Source organism: Mustela nigripes, chromosome 2, assembly GCF_022355385.1.
Source record: "Mustela nigripes isolate SB6536 chromosome 2, MUSNIG.SB6536, whole genome shotgun sequence".
Classification (NCBI taxonomy): domain Eukaryota; kingdom Metazoa; phylum Chordata; class Mammalia; order Carnivora; family Mustelidae; genus Mustela; species Mustela nigripes.
In genome coordinates this window covers 160,653,013-160,671,132 of record NC_081558.1, presented here as the reverse complement: position 1 = coordinate 160,671,132, position 18,120 = coordinate 160,653,013, and the positions used below count along the sequence as shown (strand labels likewise).

At 34.8% G+C, this 18,120-nt stretch overlaps 1 protein-coding gene across 1 annotated transcript in view; it reads right to left on the bottom strand.

The window, feature by feature from the left end:
- Positions 1-574: 574 nt before the first annotated feature.
- The window catches only part of SLC9C1 (solute carrier family 9 member C1), a 75,033-nt gene continuing 57,487 nt past the window's right edge, over positions 575-18,120 (bottom strand). Inside the window, exons 17-25 of the mRNA XM_059388358.1 lie at positions 16,862-17,011; positions 15,517-15,568; positions 14,144-14,292; positions 10,887-11,012; positions 10,450-10,548; positions 9,580-9,753; positions 2,498-2,629; positions 2,180-2,365; positions 575-703 (exon numbers count right to left, since the gene is read on the bottom strand). Coding sequence (XP_059244341.1) covers positions 575-703; positions 2,180-2,365; positions 2,498-2,629; positions 9,580-9,753; positions 10,450-10,548; positions 10,887-11,012; positions 14,144-14,292; positions 15,517-15,568; positions 16,862-17,011 — 1,197 coding nt within the window. The remainder of the gene's footprint in view (positions 704-2,179; positions 2,366-2,497; positions 2,630-9,579; positions 9,754-10,449; positions 10,549-10,886; positions 11,013-14,143; positions 14,293-15,516; positions 15,569-16,861; positions 17,012-18,120) is intronic.

The window sequence follows — 18,120 nt, the reverse complement described above, 5'->3', positions numbered from 1 at the left end:
AATGAATGCAGGCTGTGGGTAATTGGAAGAGTCAGACAGTACCACAGTATTTCCATTATTACTGCTATATAAAATATGTTAATTCGAGGGAAGGGCTAAAAATTGTCTCATTGGAGGGCTTGGGTGGTTCAGTCAATTGAACGTCTGAATCTTTGTTTCAGCTCAGGTCATGATCTCAGGGTGGTAAGATTGAGCCTTGAGCTGGGCTCTGCTCTCCGTGGGGAGTCTGAGATTTTCTCTCTCCCACCTCTCCTGCTCCTCTCTCCACCCCACCCCACCCACTGTGCTCTCTCTAAAATAAATAAATAAAATCTTAAAAAATAAAAATTCCCCCATTAATAATTTTTCCCATAGTATTTTGATAATTATGCATGTTTATTCTTATAGATGAAGTATAGAATAATTTTTACTATAACATGGATATTGTCAATCTGGATTCCCCCATCAGATATCAAATATGGCAATTAAAATGCTTTTCCAATACTCTAGGTAGAATGTATTCAATAGTTTCCAAATACATATATGCCTATTTTATAAATACATAAAATTTGATAAATGGAAATTAATGTCTCAATTACTCACATGATACTGGAAGAGATGCTTTACGTGAAGGTACATACTTTCTAGTGTTCCATCTGAATTTTTTCAAATCAACCAAAGTTTGAACAATCATTACCTTTGTAAAATCTTCAGTGCCTTGTACCTGAAGTTTGACAGACTATAAGTTAATTTCTGAGTACATATCATATAATTAAATGTTTCTCTGGTAAACTCTCTCAGGACCTCTCTAAATATCCGGGATAAAAAGTAAACATGTCTCTATGAGATAGATATCTTAAAATACCGGACTATGTTGGTTTTTTCAAAGTCAGCATCCCATGTACTTTCATTGATTTTTAAATGCTCTGCTCATTTGTTTTACAAATGAGAAAAATCATTATGAGTTAATTATTAAAGATCTTTAAGCTATCACCCAGAGAGATTATCTATGTGGCAAAAGAAAGTTTAAAAAACAGTAGACTTCAAGAAATCCTTCAACCTGTGGTTGTTTTTGATATGTTTTGAATCACATTGGTACCCACATCTAGCGTAGCAGGGCTTTCTGCCTAGAAGGGTAGACTAGAGTTTTATAGGTTTTAGGTTGCCTTGAGGATCTCTTGCTTGGTCATCTACATTCCCGGTCAGCACCCACAGGAGAACTTTGTTATTATGTATTCAGGAATAGAGTGGTAGGCCGTACCATAGTTAATAGTAATGTCTCCCTTCCTCTCAGTGGGTCTATCACATTGGTACTGGTGGCATCTGTTCAGAAAATTTTTCTTATGTCTCTTTCTCATCTTTGGATTCCTCTTATCCCCACGTCACGTTTTTCTCCTGATCCAAACCTACTTCTAAAGTACTTCTATCATAGTTGTACATGTGTCATTAACATATATATGTTTCTTTTCACTTGGTTGAGAGCTTTTCTGAGTGTAAGTTGCAAATCTCATTAGTCTTGATCACTTTAGCATCTAGCATGGTTTCTGCCATATACTCATTGCTTTAAAAATATATGCCTAATTTAATTGACTTGAGGTCTTTCAATTTACTTTCTCTAGATACATTTTGTATGTCCCCCGATTCCTCCTGACAAGTGCCTTTCTTTCTCTATCCCGACACACACACGCACACACACACACAGTCTGCCTTCTTCCTTTCTGCATATGCACAACTTATCATTCTGATTGCCAGGAAAACTCAGCCCCTTAACATGGCAAGTCCTTCATCTTACATTCACTTTCAAAGTAGCTGAGCAAATACCACTGATACTCAGTTCAGCATGGGTCTGTCAGAACTTTCCTAGAGTACTGTTGATACAGTCCAGAGTAAGTGGTCTTTCTGCAATGTGTAAATGAACTTAACAGGCCCTCTCTTGCTATATACTAGAGCACCAAAATCTAACCACGGCCAAAATGTACAGCTCAGTCTGCTTCATTGACACTGAACAGGATATCTTGGTGTTTGGTCTACCAAGGGCCAAAGCAACCAGTGAACTGGGTGTGTGTGGTGTGTGTGTTTATGGAGTGATAGAGGAAACGGAGAGGATGGGAAGGTGGAAAAGTGACAATTTTTCTAATGTTCATACATTGTCTGGACATATGTCGTATTGACTGGAAGGCATGAATCAACATTTCCATACCTGACAGCATGTTATAGGAATTAAGGAAGGTGCCTTATAAGCTTTTCGTGATTGGCAATCTTCCACAGCTCCATGGATGAGGATGACGTAAGTCACAGTTTCATCATAGATATCAGTTTTGGTGTTCTTTGGAATATCTTTTACAGAAACATTACGGAGTTTTAACTGCATCTTGTAGTTCCAGTCCTACAAGGAAAACACGATTTCATAGTCTACTATATATGTTTAATACCAATTCCTAAATAGTTAATTGATAACAGCGTTTTAATACAGTTCCATTCGGACTGAAGGATGAGTTTATATATAAACACCTCTTACCTCATAAGATAAATGTTCCCTCATTTTTTTGGCAGCAATTGAAAGTCCAAGTTTTAGCCACATTTTATACTCGATGTGAGGACAGCATTGTTCAAAAGCTTCATACAAGTGTTTTATAGGAATAAAACACAACTGAAAAATGGAGGATATAAATGTAATATTTCATTCTGTATACCTATAGTTTAAGGATATAAGGTTTTCTTATTTACATATAACATTAAAGCTAAGAATTTAAATTATGTAAGATTCATGGTGTTCCCTGGACACCTAATAAAATGTGTGTAGTAGTAAATATTTGTGTATCTTTTCATAAATTAAATAGTAAAAGGTTACGTGCTCCAATGAAACATTACTATTCTTACAGTTTCTGAAAAAGTAGAAAGCAACATATTAAAAATCATGGGAACTTTCAAACTGAAGATATAAATATTTCTAAAAATGTATTATTTTAGGGGAGCAAACTTTTTAGATAACAATAAGATGTCAGTGCTAACAATGAGCAGACTATTGGCTATAAGGAATAAACTATTACAAATATACAAGATGTTGTGTATATTGAATTTTATTTCTCATGGGTAAGTATGTGTGAGTGCAATTGCTGGGTAATATGCTAATTGGGTACTTAACTTGATAAGAAAATTGCCAGTCTGCTTTTGGAAGCATTGTAACATTTTACACTCTCATTAGTCATGATGGGGATTTTAGTTACTTCACGTCCTTGCCAATACATGTTAATTATTTTTGTTTTTAGCCAATGCAGTAGGTATGTGGTGATACTGCATCATGATTTTAATCTGCATTTTTCCGAGAGCTCATGATATCAAGCATCTTCTTCATGGGCTTCATGGGCATTTGTATATTCTTTTGTGAAATGTTTGTTCAAATCCTTTGCCTAATTTTTAATTTGATGTTTTGTCATCTTTTTGAGCTCTAAGAATTCTTTGTAGATTCCATTGTCAGGTAATTTTTCAGATAAAGGTATTGTGAAAGCTCCCACCCCATGGTCTGTGGCTTGCTTTTTCCATGTTCTTTGCAGTGTCTTTTCAAAAAGAAGAAGATTTTAATTCTAGTTACATTTAATTTATCAATATTTCCTTTTACGGTTAGTACTTTTTCTGACCCAGCTTAGAAATCTTTGCCTATATCGAGATCTGTGTTCATAGCTCTAATTTTTATGTTTAGGTCTATCACCATTCCAAGTCAATTTTTGTGCATAATATAGGGGGCTGAGGCTCAGAGCTTCCACTCAGATACTTGGGATTTTCAGGATCACTTGTTGAGAATACCATTATCGTTAAAGATCAATTGATTGTGTATATGTGAATCTATTTCTGAATTCTCTTCCCTGTTCTACTGATCTATATTATCTTAAGCTAATACCATTTGGTGTTGGTTATAATAGATTTATAATAGGACTTCAAGTCAGACAATAAAGGTCATCTAACATTATTCTTTTTAAAATGTTAATTCCAGTGTAGTTGACTCATAGTGTTACATTAATTTCAGGTGTATGATATAGTGATTCAATAATTCCATATATTACTCCAGTGCTCATCAAGATAAGTGTACTCTTAATTCTCTTCACCTTTTTCATCCATCCCCTGATCCCCCCTTCCCTCTGGTATCCATCTGTTTATTCTCTATAGTTAAGAGTTTGTTTTTGGTTTGTCTCTTTTTTCCTTTGTTCATTTGTTTTGCTTCTTAAATTCTACATTTAAGTGAAATCATATGGTATTTGTCTTTCTCTGACTTATTTTGCTTAGCATTATACTCTCTAGATCCATCCATGTTGTTGCAAATGGCAAGATTTCATTCTTTTTTATGGCCAAATAAGATTCCATTGTATATATATATATACGCACAATATTTTCTTTATCTATCCGTCTATCGACGGACACTTAGGCTGCTTCCGTAATTTGGTTATTTTAAATAATGATGCCATAAACATAGAGATACATATATCCCTTCAAATTCTTTGAGTGAATACCCACTAGTGTGATTACTGGATCTTAGGGGAGTTCTATTAATTTTTTGAAGAACCTCCATTCTGTCTTCGGTAGTGACTTCACCAGTTTACATTCCTATCATTAGTGCATGATGGTCCCTTTTCCTTCACATCCTTGCCAACAATTGTTTATTGAGTTTTTTATTTTAGCCATTCTGATGGGTGTGAGGTGACATCTTATTGTGGTTTTGATTCGTGTTTCTCTGATGATAAGTGACGATGAGCATCTTTTCATGTGTCTGCTGGCCATTTGTAAGTCTTCTTTGGAGAAATGTGTTTATGTCTTCTGCCCATTTTTTAAATTAACATTAAAACGTATTATTTGCTTCAGGGGCACAGGTCTGTGAATCATCAGGCTTACACAATTTACAGCACTCACTATAGCACGTACCCTCCCCAAAGTCTATAAACCAGCCACTGTATCACTCCCCACTCCCACTCCCCAGCAACCCTCAGTTTTTTGGTGAGATAAGAGTCTCTTATAGTTTGTCTCCTTCCCCAGTCCCATATTGTTTCATTTTTTCCCTCCCTTCCCCCCATGACCCCTCTATTCTGCCTCTCAAACTCCTTATATCAGAGAGATCACATAATTGTCTTTCTCTTATTTTGCTTAGCATAATACCCTCTAGTTTCATCCACGTCATTGCAAATGGCAAGATTTCGTTTCTTTTAATGATTGCATCATATTCCATTGTATATATATACCACATCTTCTGTATCCATTCATATGTTGATGGACATTTAGGCTCTTTCCGTAGTTTGGCAATTGTGGACATTGCTGCTATAAACATTTGGGTGCACGTGCCCCTTCGGATCACTACATTTGTATCTTTAGGGTGAATACCCAGTAGTGCAATTGCTGGGTCATAGGGTAGCTCTATTTTCAACTTTTTGAGGAACCTCCATGCTGTTTTCCAGAGTGGTTACACTAGCTTAGATTCCCATTTCTCTGCATCCTCGCCAGCATCTGTTGTTTCCTGACTTGTTAATTTTAGCCATTCTGATTGGTGTGAGGTGGTATCTCATTGTGGTTTTAATTTGTATTTCCCTAATGTCTTCTGCCCATTTTTAAACTAGATTATTAATGTTATTATTTTTCTGTGTTGAGTTGTATAAGTTCTTATGTATATTTTGGATACTAATCTTTTATCAAATATACCATTTGCTAATAACTTCTCCCATTCAGTCGGTTATCTTTTAGTTCTGTTGGTTGTTTCCTCTGTTGTGCAGAAGCTTTTTATTTTGATGTAGTTCCAATAGTTTATATTTGTTTTTGTTTCCCTTGCCTCAGGAGACATAACTAGAAAGAAGTTGTTATGTCCAGTGTCAGAGAAATTATCACCTGTTCTCCATTCCAGGATTTTCATTTTTTATTCATTTATTTATTAGGCAAACTCTATGCACAATGTACAGCTTAAATTATGGTCTGAAGAGTCACATGTTACTGATTAATACAGCCAGTCAAGCACACCTATTCTAAGATTTTTATAGCTTCAGGTCTCCCATTTAGGTCCTTAATCCATTTTGAGTTTATTTTTGTGTGTGGTGTAAAAAAGTAATCCACTTTCACTTCTTTGCATGTAACCACCCTGTTTTCCCAACATCATTTGTTGAAGAGACTGTCTTTTTTCCATTGCATATTCTTGCCTACTTTGTCAAAGATTAATTGGCCATATTGTTGTGGGTTTATTTCTGGATTTTCTATTCTGTTCCATTGATTTATGTTTCTATTTTTGTCCCATACTGTTTTGATTAGTATAGCTTTGTAAGATAATGTGAAATCCTTAATTATGATACTCACAGCTTTGTTTTTCAAGATTGCTTTCACTTTCTTTTATGGTTCCATACATATTTTAGGATTGTTTAGTCTAGTTCTGTGAAAAATGCTGTTAGTATTTTGTTAAGGATTACATTAAATCTGTAGACTACTTTGGATAATACAGACACTTTTAACAATACTTGTTTTTCCAACCTATGAGTATGAGACATCTTAATTTCTTTAATCAAGGTTTTATAGTTTCCAGAGTACAGATATTTCACCTCCTTGGTTAATTTTATTCCTAGGTATTTTATTATTTGTGGTGCAGCTGGAAATGGGATTACTTTCTTAATTTCCTTCTGCTGTTTCATTATTAGTGTATAGAGATGCAATGGGTTTCTATACATTGGTCTTGTATCCTGCAAACTTACTAAATTCATTTATCAGTTCTAGAATTTTTTTGATGGCCTGTAGCATTTTTTATATATAGTATCATGTCAAAGAGTGAAAGTTTTACTTCTTCCTTACCAATTTAGATGGATTTTTTTTTTTAATTTTTCTTGTCTGATTGCTGTGGGTAGGGCTTGCAATATATGTTGAATAAAAGCAGTAAGAGTGGACATCTTTGTTTTGTTCCTGACCTTAGGGGGAAGGCTCTCAGCTTTTCACCTTTGAGTCTGACGTCAGCTGTGGGTTTTTAATATATGGCCTTTATTTTCTTGAGGCATGTGCCCTCAACACCTACTTTGTTGAGGTCTCTTATTATGAATGGCTCTTGTACTTTGTCAAATGCTTTTTCTGCATCTACTGAAATGCTCATATGGTTCTTATTCTTTCTCTTATTCATGTGATGTGTCACGTTAATTGATTTGTAAATGTTGAATTACCCTTGCTTCCTGGGAATAAAAGTTATTCAATAGTGGTAAACTTTTTTTTTTTTAATGTATTGTTGGATTCAGTTTGCTAATATATTGTTGAGGATTTTTGCATCTATGAGTAGGTAACTTGATATATTAATATCAGAGATATTGGCCTATAGTTGTCTTTATTGTAGTGTCTTTCTCTGGTTTTGGTATCAACGTAATGCTGACCTCATAGAATGAATTTGGAAGCTTTCCTTCCTCTTTGATTTTGGAATATTTTGAGAAGAATAAGTACTAACTCTTCTTTAAACGTCTGGTTGAATTCACCTGTGAGGCCATCTGGTCCTGGACTTCTCTTTGTTGGAGTTTTTTGATTTCTTGTTCAATTTCATTGCTGGTAATTGATCTGTTCAAATTTTCTATTTCTTCCTGATTCAGTTTTGGGAAGTTACATGTTTCTAGGAATTTATTAATTTCTTCTAGGTTGTCCAATTGGTTGGCATATAATTTTTCATAATATTCTCTTACAATCCTTTGTATTTCTCCGGTGTCAGTTATTTCTCCTCTTTCATTTTTGATTTTGTTGATTTGAATCATCTCTCTCTCTTTCTTATTTGATGAATTTGACTGAAGGTTTACCAATTTTGTTGATTTTTTTCAAAGAGCCAGTTTTGCAGCATCATCTCTAGAGGTGGACAAGGCCCAGCTGTCCCACTTTTAGTAATGCTACAATTGTTTTTTAGGTGGTGCCAGCCTAGCCTGGTCCTTTCATTATAAAGTTTCCCATTAACATTTCACACAGTAGTTCTAGCATCAGTTGATGTCTGTTGCCTAGATCCATTACTTCATTGAGATGGGAAAATAAAGATACTTTAATTCTCTGTTTCTTTTCTTTTCTTTTTTTTTTTTTTTAGTTTTTAAACAGCTTCTTATCTTTATTATACAATATCATGGGAAATACAAGAGGGTATTTTTTTAAATTAAATTAATTATTTCCAGAAAAACAGTATTCATTATTTTTTCACCACACCCAATGCTCCATGCAATCCGTGCCCTCTATAATATCCACCACCTGGTACCCCAACCTCCCACCCCCACGCCACTTCAAACCCCTCAGATTGTTTTTCAGAGTCCATAGTCTCTCATGATTCATCTCCCCTTCCAATTTACCCCAACTCCCTTCTCCTCTCTAACACCCCTTGTCCTCCATGATATTTGTTATGCTCCACAAATAAGTGAAACCATATGATAATTGACTCTCTCTGCTTGATTTATTTCACTCAGCATAATGTCTTCCAGTCCCGTCCATGTTGCTACAAAAGTTGGGTATTCATCCTTTCTGATGGAGGCATAATACTCCATAGTGTATATGGACCACATCTTCCTTATCCATTCGTCCGTTGAAGGGCATCTTGGTTCTTTCCATAGTTTGGTGACCGTGGCCATTGCTGCTATAAACATTGGGGTACAGATGGCCCTTCTTTTCACGACATCTGTCTCTTTGGGTGTAAAGATACCCAGGGGTGCAATGGCAGGGCCATAGGGAAGTTCTATTTTTAATTTCTTGAAAAATCTCCACACTGTTCTCCAAAGAGGCTGCACCAACTTGCATTCCCACTAACAGTGTAAGAGGGTTCCCCTTTCTCCACATCCTCTCCAACACATGTTGTTTCCTGTTTTGTTAATTTTGGCCATTCTAACTGGTGTAAGTTGATATCTCAATGTGGTTTTAATTTGAATCTCCCTGAGGGCTAGTGATAATTCTCTGTTTCTACATTTGTTAGCTAGAATTCTTCTTCATCTTCTTCTCTCTCTCTCTCACTTTTTTTTTTTTCTTGGTTACCTTGAAAGAATTCAGAGAGGAAAGGCAGGATAAATGTTGAATGCTTTTGATTTAAAAAAAAATCCATTTTTAGAATAGTAAGTTCATATCCCAACAATCTTATTGGAAACTAAACAAATTTTGGTATCATCATCAACTTATGGATTTTTGTATATCATGGGGTTCAGTTGTTTGCAATCATTTTTCTTTTTGAGTTTAAATTAAGAATTGAGAATTTGAGAATTTTGTCTTCATTGTGCCTGGGAAAACTTCCATCCACTTTGCTCAATTTCTTTATTAATAAATGTTAGTTCTCTGACCTTTTCCCTTCCTTACCTCCCAAATTATGGTATTGATAACTAAAATATGTCCTCTAGTTTCCCATGAGAGTCTTCATTTAATCAGTTTTTCTGGCTAAAACTTTCAATATGGTAGGTTAATTTTGCAAGCCATTTTGCCAGGACAGGATACTGGATAAGTATAATTTGGTAGCAAGTTTTATTCCTTTACAATTCCTATTTTAAAAAATGTTACTAGACTGTAAATATATGCTAAGTACAGAAATAACCCTGCTATTTGATACTGGATATTTAATAAGTTACAGCAATAGGCAAAAAGGTGATGTTTTCTGACCTCCACTACGGTTTTGCAGGTAGCAGAATACATCATGGGCTTATTAGTTAAACAGTTTAGCTCTCCTATTATTTCCCCACTGATCACATAGTCTGTGTACATTAGCGGATAATCTTTCTCCTCTGACTCCCAGAACATTTGGTCAATTCCGAAACCAGGTTTTGATCTTTGAAGCTGTTGAAGAATGAAGAAAGAGGGGAAAAAAATGCCAATTAATTACCAAAACTCTCTAATTTTTTATTTTTTCCTTTGGTTTTAATAATTTTAATATGTAAATACAATTTTGAGGATGCTTCTTACTTGTGCCTTTTAAAGTGAATTTATTAAATTAGCAGAAGTATTCTTAGATACTGCAATCTTTCTGATTCCTTCTACTCAGCCAACTTATACCTGCCTTAAAATGGCTAAATGCCCAGTTCAGATAAACATAAGATGAAAACAACTTAAAATATTGCATCTTAAGGATGATCCTTTGGATGGTTTCTTGTTATCTATGGGAAAGTAACGCTTAAAAGGTGATAAGTAGGGGCACTTGGGTGGCTCAGTTGGTTAAGTGACTGCTTTCGCTTCAGGTCATGATCTTGGAGTCCCAGGATCCAATCCCATGTTGGGCTCCCTGCTCAGCAGGGAGTCTGCTTCTCCCTCTGACCTCTCTTCTCTCATGCTCCCCCTCTCTCATTTTCTCTCAAATAAATAAAATAAAAGGGGATAGGTAATGTTAGCCATTGTGTTTGAACAAGAAAAGCGAATGGTGGCTGTTGTCCTAAAAGAGGAACAATGCAGTTCTTAACATGGAAAACTATGAATTCTCAATTTTATCGAACTTTTAACTAATGTTCACAAGTGCATTTTTGAATAAATCTGACTTACCTTTATCATACCTGATATTATTACATAAATTCCTTTGGGCTCATCACCTTCTTCAAATATATCATTTCCACAGTCAAATGTTACAACTCTGGCTCTTTCCTTAAAAATATCACCAAATAGATAGGACATAAACACTATATTAGCAGTGGTTGGGGATGTTGAGGTTTACATCTTAATAGAAGTTCTTACATTTAAAAATATCAGTCAGTAAGATCCAACTTATGGTGTTAGTGATAAATTTGTAAGAGAAAATAGGAATTATGAATATCAAAGAGATGAAGGTGGATATCCATAGATCTTTATAACTTCAGATGCGATGCTTATGCATGGAGTTTTAAGCTGGAGAGTATCACAGTCTTTATTAAAAAAATCATTTGTTAAAAAAAATCATTTGTTGGCACATTATAGGTGGTATTACTAGAAAATAAAAATATTACCTGAATGAAGTGTATATGGTCTTTGTCTTTGTCTAGCCATGGAATATGGTAGAGTGCTTCTTCAATAGTAAGGGGCTTGATGATAGGTAGGAAATCAAGTATCTCTCTTTTTTTGGCCATTATTAACTAAAACCACAAAATTTAAGAAAGAAGATGAACAAAACTGGTGTTCACAGAATGCTTACGAAATTATGACTTGGTACTCTTTCTTTTACTTGCTCTTCTGAGATTTTTATTCTTCTATGGAAACCTTCAACTTCTCCCCACTGATAGCATTTTTCTGTTATCATCATTCTGAAGTCATAGATTAAATATTTAAAGTAAACTTTTTTAAAAACTGAATTATAGCACATAAACAAAAAGTGCACAGATTATAAATATCCACTCAAAGAACACTTACAACGTAAAAAGATCTTGGTAACCAGCACCCAGATTAAGAAATAAAACATTTACTACACCTAAAATCCTTATATTCTCTTCTAGTCATTTCGTTTATCTAAAGATAACCTCTTTTTTTTTAAATTTTTTTATTTTTTATAAACATATATTTTTATCCCCAGGGGTACAGGTCTGTGAATCACCAGGTTTACACACTTCACAGCACTCACCAAAGCACATACCCTCCACAATGTCCATAATCCCACCCCCTTCTCCCAAACCCCCTCCCCCCAGCAACCTTAATCTCATAAAGATAACCTCTTTTATCAGAGTTTAACTTTGTTTGGTTTTGAGATTTATCTGCATAAAATCAAAAAGTATGTACTTGTTTGTGTCTGGTTTCATTTGTTCAGTAGTATGTTTCTGAGATTCATCTCTAATATTAGAGGGGGCAGAAGTTTATTCCTGTCATTTTCATTGTTGTAGAGGATTATGTTATCTGGATATACTACAGTTTTGTCTACTTTGGATCAACATTTGGAGTGTGCCAGCTTTGGCCTTTTGTAATGCTGCTATATTTGTTTGCTGTACATATGTATACATTTCTGTGGATATATGGTTCTGTAATATAACTGCTAGGTTATATGTGTATTTTCACATTTAGTAGATTCTGCCTAACAATTCCAAAGTGATTACGTTAAATTACACTCTTTTTCTAATATTCCAGTTCCATGTCATTGCCTATAGCTAATATTGTCAGTTAAAAAAAATTAAGTATTGTGGGGCGCCTGGGTGGCTCAGTGGATTAAAGCCTCTGCTTTCGGCTTGGGTCATGATCTCAGGGTACTGAGATTGAGCTCCACATGGGGCTCTCTGCTCAGCGGGGAGCCTGCTTCCTCCTCTCTCTCTGCTGGCCTCTCTACCTACTTGTAATCTCTGTCTGTCAAATAAATAAAATCTTTAAAAAAAATTAAGTATTCTGATGGTTGTGTATTGGTATTTCACTTGGTTTTAATTTGTGTTAAGTTTATGACAATGAAATTTAGTACCTTTTGTTATGTATCAGTTATTTGAATATCCTCTGTTGTGAGGTGTCTACTCAATATGCATGACTCCTTTTATCATTTCTTTCAGTTCCAGTGGTAATAAACTCCCTTCACTTTTGTTTATCTGGGACTGTCTTAATTTCTTTTTCATTTCTGCAGGACAGTTTTGTTGGATATAGGATTTTTGGTTGATAGATTTTTTCTCTTTTAACATTTCAAATACATCGGTTAACTTCCTTCTGGTCTCCAAAGTATCTGATAAGAAATCTGATAATAATCTTATTAAGGATTTCTTGTATGAGATGAGTTACTTCTTTATTGATGATTTCAAAATTTTCTTTTGTCTTTTGACAGTTAGATTATAATGTGTCTTGGTGTGGGTCTCTTTCAGGTCATCCTACTTGGAATTTATTGAACTTCTTGGATATTAATATTTATGTATTTTATCTAAGTTGGGAAGTTTTCAGCCATTACTTCTTCAAATATTCCCTCTCTGTCTCTCACCTTGTGGAATTTCCACAGTGCGCATGTTGGTTCACTTGATTGGATCTCACTGGTCCCTTAGATTTTGTCACTTTTCACCAATCTTTTTATTTCTGTTCCTCAAATAGGATAATTTCCATTGTTTTATCTTTAAGGTGACTGATCTTTCTGCCTGCTCAAATATGCCTTTCAGTTCTTGCCACATAGATGTTATATATTTTATGTTAGGTTCACACTTAAGGATTTAGAGTTTTTAATCAATACAGTGAGTAGAATATTTTTCTTTAGTTGAGGAAAAATTTTGAATGTCAGTATTATTTCTGAATACCCTATGATTTACCTTATTAATCCTACATATTTTAGTTTATTTTCCTAGGATTTTAAAGAATCAATATATCATAACCTTTTTCATCTTTCCAAGAATTTTATCTCTCAATTTCCTTTCTGTCTTTTCTTCACCTGGCTAAGACTTCCAGCAAGGCATTCAATATTTGGAGAGGCACAGTTGATTTTCCTTTTGGTCTTTACTTTAGTTGGAATACTTCTGTTTTACCATTTAATACAGTGTTTCTTTTAAATTTTAAATAGAAACTCTTTGTTCAGTTAAGGATTCTACTTCTCTTATTAGCCTCATGAGAATTTTTAAAAATATTTTGAGTAATAAATTTTGTCAATTTTTTTCTTTTTCTTCAATTTTTTAAACTCTTAATAAGTTACATAGCTATTTTGAGAGCTAAAACATTCTTAGTCATAATATACTAAACTTTTAATATACCACCAGATTTAATTAGCTACCATTATGTTTAAAAGTTTTATATATATATTCACAAGCATAATAGCTTTTGGTTTTTTTCTCATACCATTCCCAATCTGGAGAGTAAATTTTGTACTTACAGAATTAGTTGTGACCCTCTATTTTTTTTAATATGTCATGGTACCATTTAAATAACTTAAAGAAAATGTAGTGAATTTTTGTCATGTAATTGAATGCTCTTATAAATTATGGGAGTCTATTGAAAAAGTTATTTCAGTGGCGTAGATAGTTCCTAGAAAGATACTGATTTCCACTGTAGTCTAGGATGAGAAATAGTTTTATCATACCAATGGTTTGGGAGAAAAACATAGAAAGAGATGGTCTCTCACTGTGCCAAGAAAGGGAATGAGAAACTGAGCATTGGAGATCAGGAAGGAAATGCACTATGGTAGGTGTTTTTCTTTAGACAATTATTTTAAGTTAGAGATACTCCTATCTCAGAGATGGCCTATATTAGAAAATCAGAAGTAGGTTTGAAGATCGTGAACAACTATATATCAAGTAAGTATATTTGCTTTAAAAATATGCTACCTTACCTTATTAATTTCAGAGCCTTCAATTTTATGAATAATACCTTTTGACCTAAAAACTTTAACAATTTCTCTAGCCAAATTGAGCATGACATTTATCTCCTCCTTTGTTTTCATAGTAACAGCGATTTCTGGGTGATCATACTCTAAGTAGCCTGAAAAATAACATTTTCAGATAAAATAAGAATATTATTTAAAAAATTTCATGTGGACAATAAGCTAGTGTTCCTACTATAAATCCATGGAATACAACGCTCAACACAGATAAATGTATATCTTTCTGATGAGGTGTCTGCAATCAGTCATAATTCACTAGTGGCTGCAGAGTTCTGCTTGCCATTTTCTTGTCTGCTTAGAGCTAAGCCCATGAGGAAGGACAGAAAACCCTAGTCCTAGGATTAACAATTATACTGATATACCTGTATAGGATATTGAAAGGCTCCTCTGGGCCCTAGGTCTGGAGTTTATGTTCTACTTTTCTATTCTGTTTGGACTATGATTTTGGACTTCAAACAGTGCCTTAGGTATGGCTTCTGATTAAGTCTTCTCATCCATCTTTGGTTATTGCCCACCCAGCATTCCTGAGCATCTAGAGGACTCATCTATGCTCTTCTGCCTGTCTTATCTGGATTCCTGAATGCCCATGAGAGTTGCTTTCATTTAAATTCTACACTTTGGCTTTTCCTTTGTGATGGCTTCTTGTCTCACTTGACAACTATCTGCCATGCAAAATCTCTCAAGTCTTGGTCAATTCTCAGATTTGCTGTGTCATTTTCTTGCCCACTACCTGGTACCAAACCCTCTTCCCCTCCCACATGAACTCTATTGTATAGGAGTGTGTCTGTCCCACTCCCAGGATTTACCCTATACTAGGAGCATTACATGGCATGACTCAGAGAAGAAGCTATTGCCATATTTAGGCATGGAGGCTCCCAGCAGTCGTATAAGAGATCTGTGAGACTCTTTTCTGATTTCAGCTTATAAATCCTAAATCCTCAGATGGTAGCTCTGTGGCAAGTGAAGGGGGAAAAATAACTTTTTTCCTTGTATTGCTCAGGATGGTGTGTGTACTTTTGGTTTGGAAGAAAACAGAATTTTTAAGGTGATTAATAGTATGTATAAACATGCAATGTTAATGTGTTTAATAAGAAATTGAAAGGTCTTTTTTGAGGTGTAAGGTAGGAAAAACAAGTGTGGAGAGGTAATATTACACGAAACCCATCCAAACCAAAGATGTGATATTGTTGAAGTTATATACTTTATTATTAGTAATAAATAGGTTTCCTCAAATATCAGTTTAGTTATCAAAATAATTGCCTCTCTGAAGTAATGATAATAAGGGATGGTTGTGCTTAATCTTTAGGGTGAAGGGTACATACCCAGCTCTTTCATAGCATGTCCTGTATTCTTCATTATCCTCTTTAATAACATCTACCAAATAAAAGAAGATTTATCCCCCTGGAGAACAAGTTGTTATAAAATATCTTTACATTTGCAACTGATGATTTTTTTTTTTTACTTAACTAATAACTTTAAAGAAAACATGTGATGGGGAAATTTTCAGGGATTAGAATTAAATTTTGTGCAATAAATTTTATGTTTCTCCAGCAAGTTGGTGAAAAGAATAAAAAGTGGCATTACCAGGTTGATTTTGAGGACCCCAAATGCAAGTCATATTTTTTTCTTTTTTCCTTAAAGTAACCTGCTTTAGGGTACTATTGATTCTGAAAAACACAAGCACGGTTGATGCTTTCCTCTTCAACTTTGGGGCCACAGGGAAAGCGTTCAGTCTTAAATTAGGTAGAAGGTTTGGCCAAACTGTGTTAGAACAAAAATGAGCACTACAGCTGGACATCTCAGAGATTCAGTTCCTCTTGTTTTTCCTCTGTGTATCCTCAAATTCCAGTACTAAATATCTGTTTCCAGGTAAGAACAGGTAACAAAATTTAGGAAAAGTGTTTTAAAATTACAGGTGGTGAAGAAAGGAAAGATACTGCTTTTTGTGTTCTACTATGTAACACATGTTCGATTTTCTCAACTACAGAGCTTTGGGTATATTACTTGACATTCACATGTTCCACATTGCCTTGAAAGGTAAGTATTTCACATAGTTGGCAAACTTGTGAGAACAACCACCTCAGTCAAAAAGTGAACTTAGGCCCTAGAATTTCTCTAGGCTGTTTACTGGCCATGTGACTGAGTTGTTGTTGTTCTTTCTCTGTGTAATGAAGAAATTAGACAAGGTTTCCTTCTATGAGCTATTCTTACTTTTTCCCTTTGGCAGATCCCCCTCATTTGCTTCTTTTACTGTGGGAAAATCAGGCAGGGAGAGAGGAAGGGAGCCTTCGGGAATTATGAGGAGTCTCCCTTTGCTTAACATTACCATTACATCTCATCTTCCAATATTTCCTATTTAGTGCACCTGTTGTTGACAGATCCTGGAATTTGCATCAGGAGGGAGCTAATGACCACTGCCCATATGTTTCATGTGCCCCAAAAGGTGGCTTGCAAAAGCCTCGTGATTTGCTACTGTGGCACAGACAATTCAGTAACAGACATATTCAGCTTCTGAATAATACATATGTAGACTAGTTTTTACACAAATAACTTAGCAAATTGTGTCAAAGACCACTTCTACATATATAGACAGAGGACATAATGGGTGGGGGCAGCTGAGAGATTGGAGGAATAAACCCTTACCTTACTAATGAAAGTTTTCCTCACCTGTTTAACCTGCTTAGAACTTGAAATCTGATCAATTATAGTCATTATATCTTCTTCACCTTGGACGTATCCTTTTAGTATAGCATATTTCAAGGACAGCTGGTGACTCATCTTTTGATCTATTATTTGTAGCAACTTTGGGGTTATGAGCTGGAAAAAATGGAACTACCATTTACTATAAATTGTATACATTTAGTTAGTTATATATTGATTAGTTTAACTAAAGTATATAATATTAAGAAATAACGTGTTTTCAACAGTAACTATAGTAACCTGTCAAGGTTATTTTATTCATGGCAAGTTTATAACTTCATGACCAGAGTGATTTCCCTATAATTAATAGTGCTGGACACCTATGTGAAGTTATGAATTTACTCTTTACTTATCTCTCCTATAGAGCATTGAATACTACTTCCAACTGGTTTAAATTCTTGGAAAACAATGCAATTAATCTGGGCTTGTCATAAATGTGTATAAAGTACTGCCACTTATACCTGTGAAATCTTCTACTAACCTTCTTACCAGAAGGCTTATTTGGGAGTTAGAACCCACCCCAACTATACTTCTTGTTTGACCACACCATTAATTTCTCATTGTTTCTTTGCTGAGGTTTAACTTTCTAGATTATCTGTTACCACTCTGCAGTCCTTTAACTTCCCCATAGTTGGCTGTTTCCCGTGTTTTCCTGTTTATGCTCCATATTCTTCATACTCTCCTCGCTGACCAACTGCCATTAATCCTCAAAGCACTAATTTATGCTCATCCTTCAATATTCAGTTTAAGCATCACCTAATAAAAAACATCTTTTTAAAAAATCGTGTTAGCATTTTGTACATACTCTGTTTTGCACTTACCTTACAATGTAACATTGGAACATCTAGATGACAGGTCATTTTCCTTCTATAAGTTCTCTATAGTGTGTCTAATTTGTCTTCATGTTCCAGGGCCTATCATTTGATATGTTAAGGGTTCAGAATTTCCTGAACACCTAAACAAAATTTCCTTAGGTGGTTTACCAGTTTCTTCACTTAAAATATTTGGTAGACCCCATATATCCTCCAATAAGAAAGAATTAACTAGTCCCTGGAATACGCTTTGCTTGTCTTCCTTAGGTCAAATTGCACACTAGCATTACTTGCAGTCTTATTTAACACTAAAATGGGAAAAGCTACTAGTTGCATCCTTTTAGACCTTAGCAAAAGTATTTTTTAAGCATATGTAAGAAAGCTCTAAATGTACAGATTCTAATCTGTTAGTTT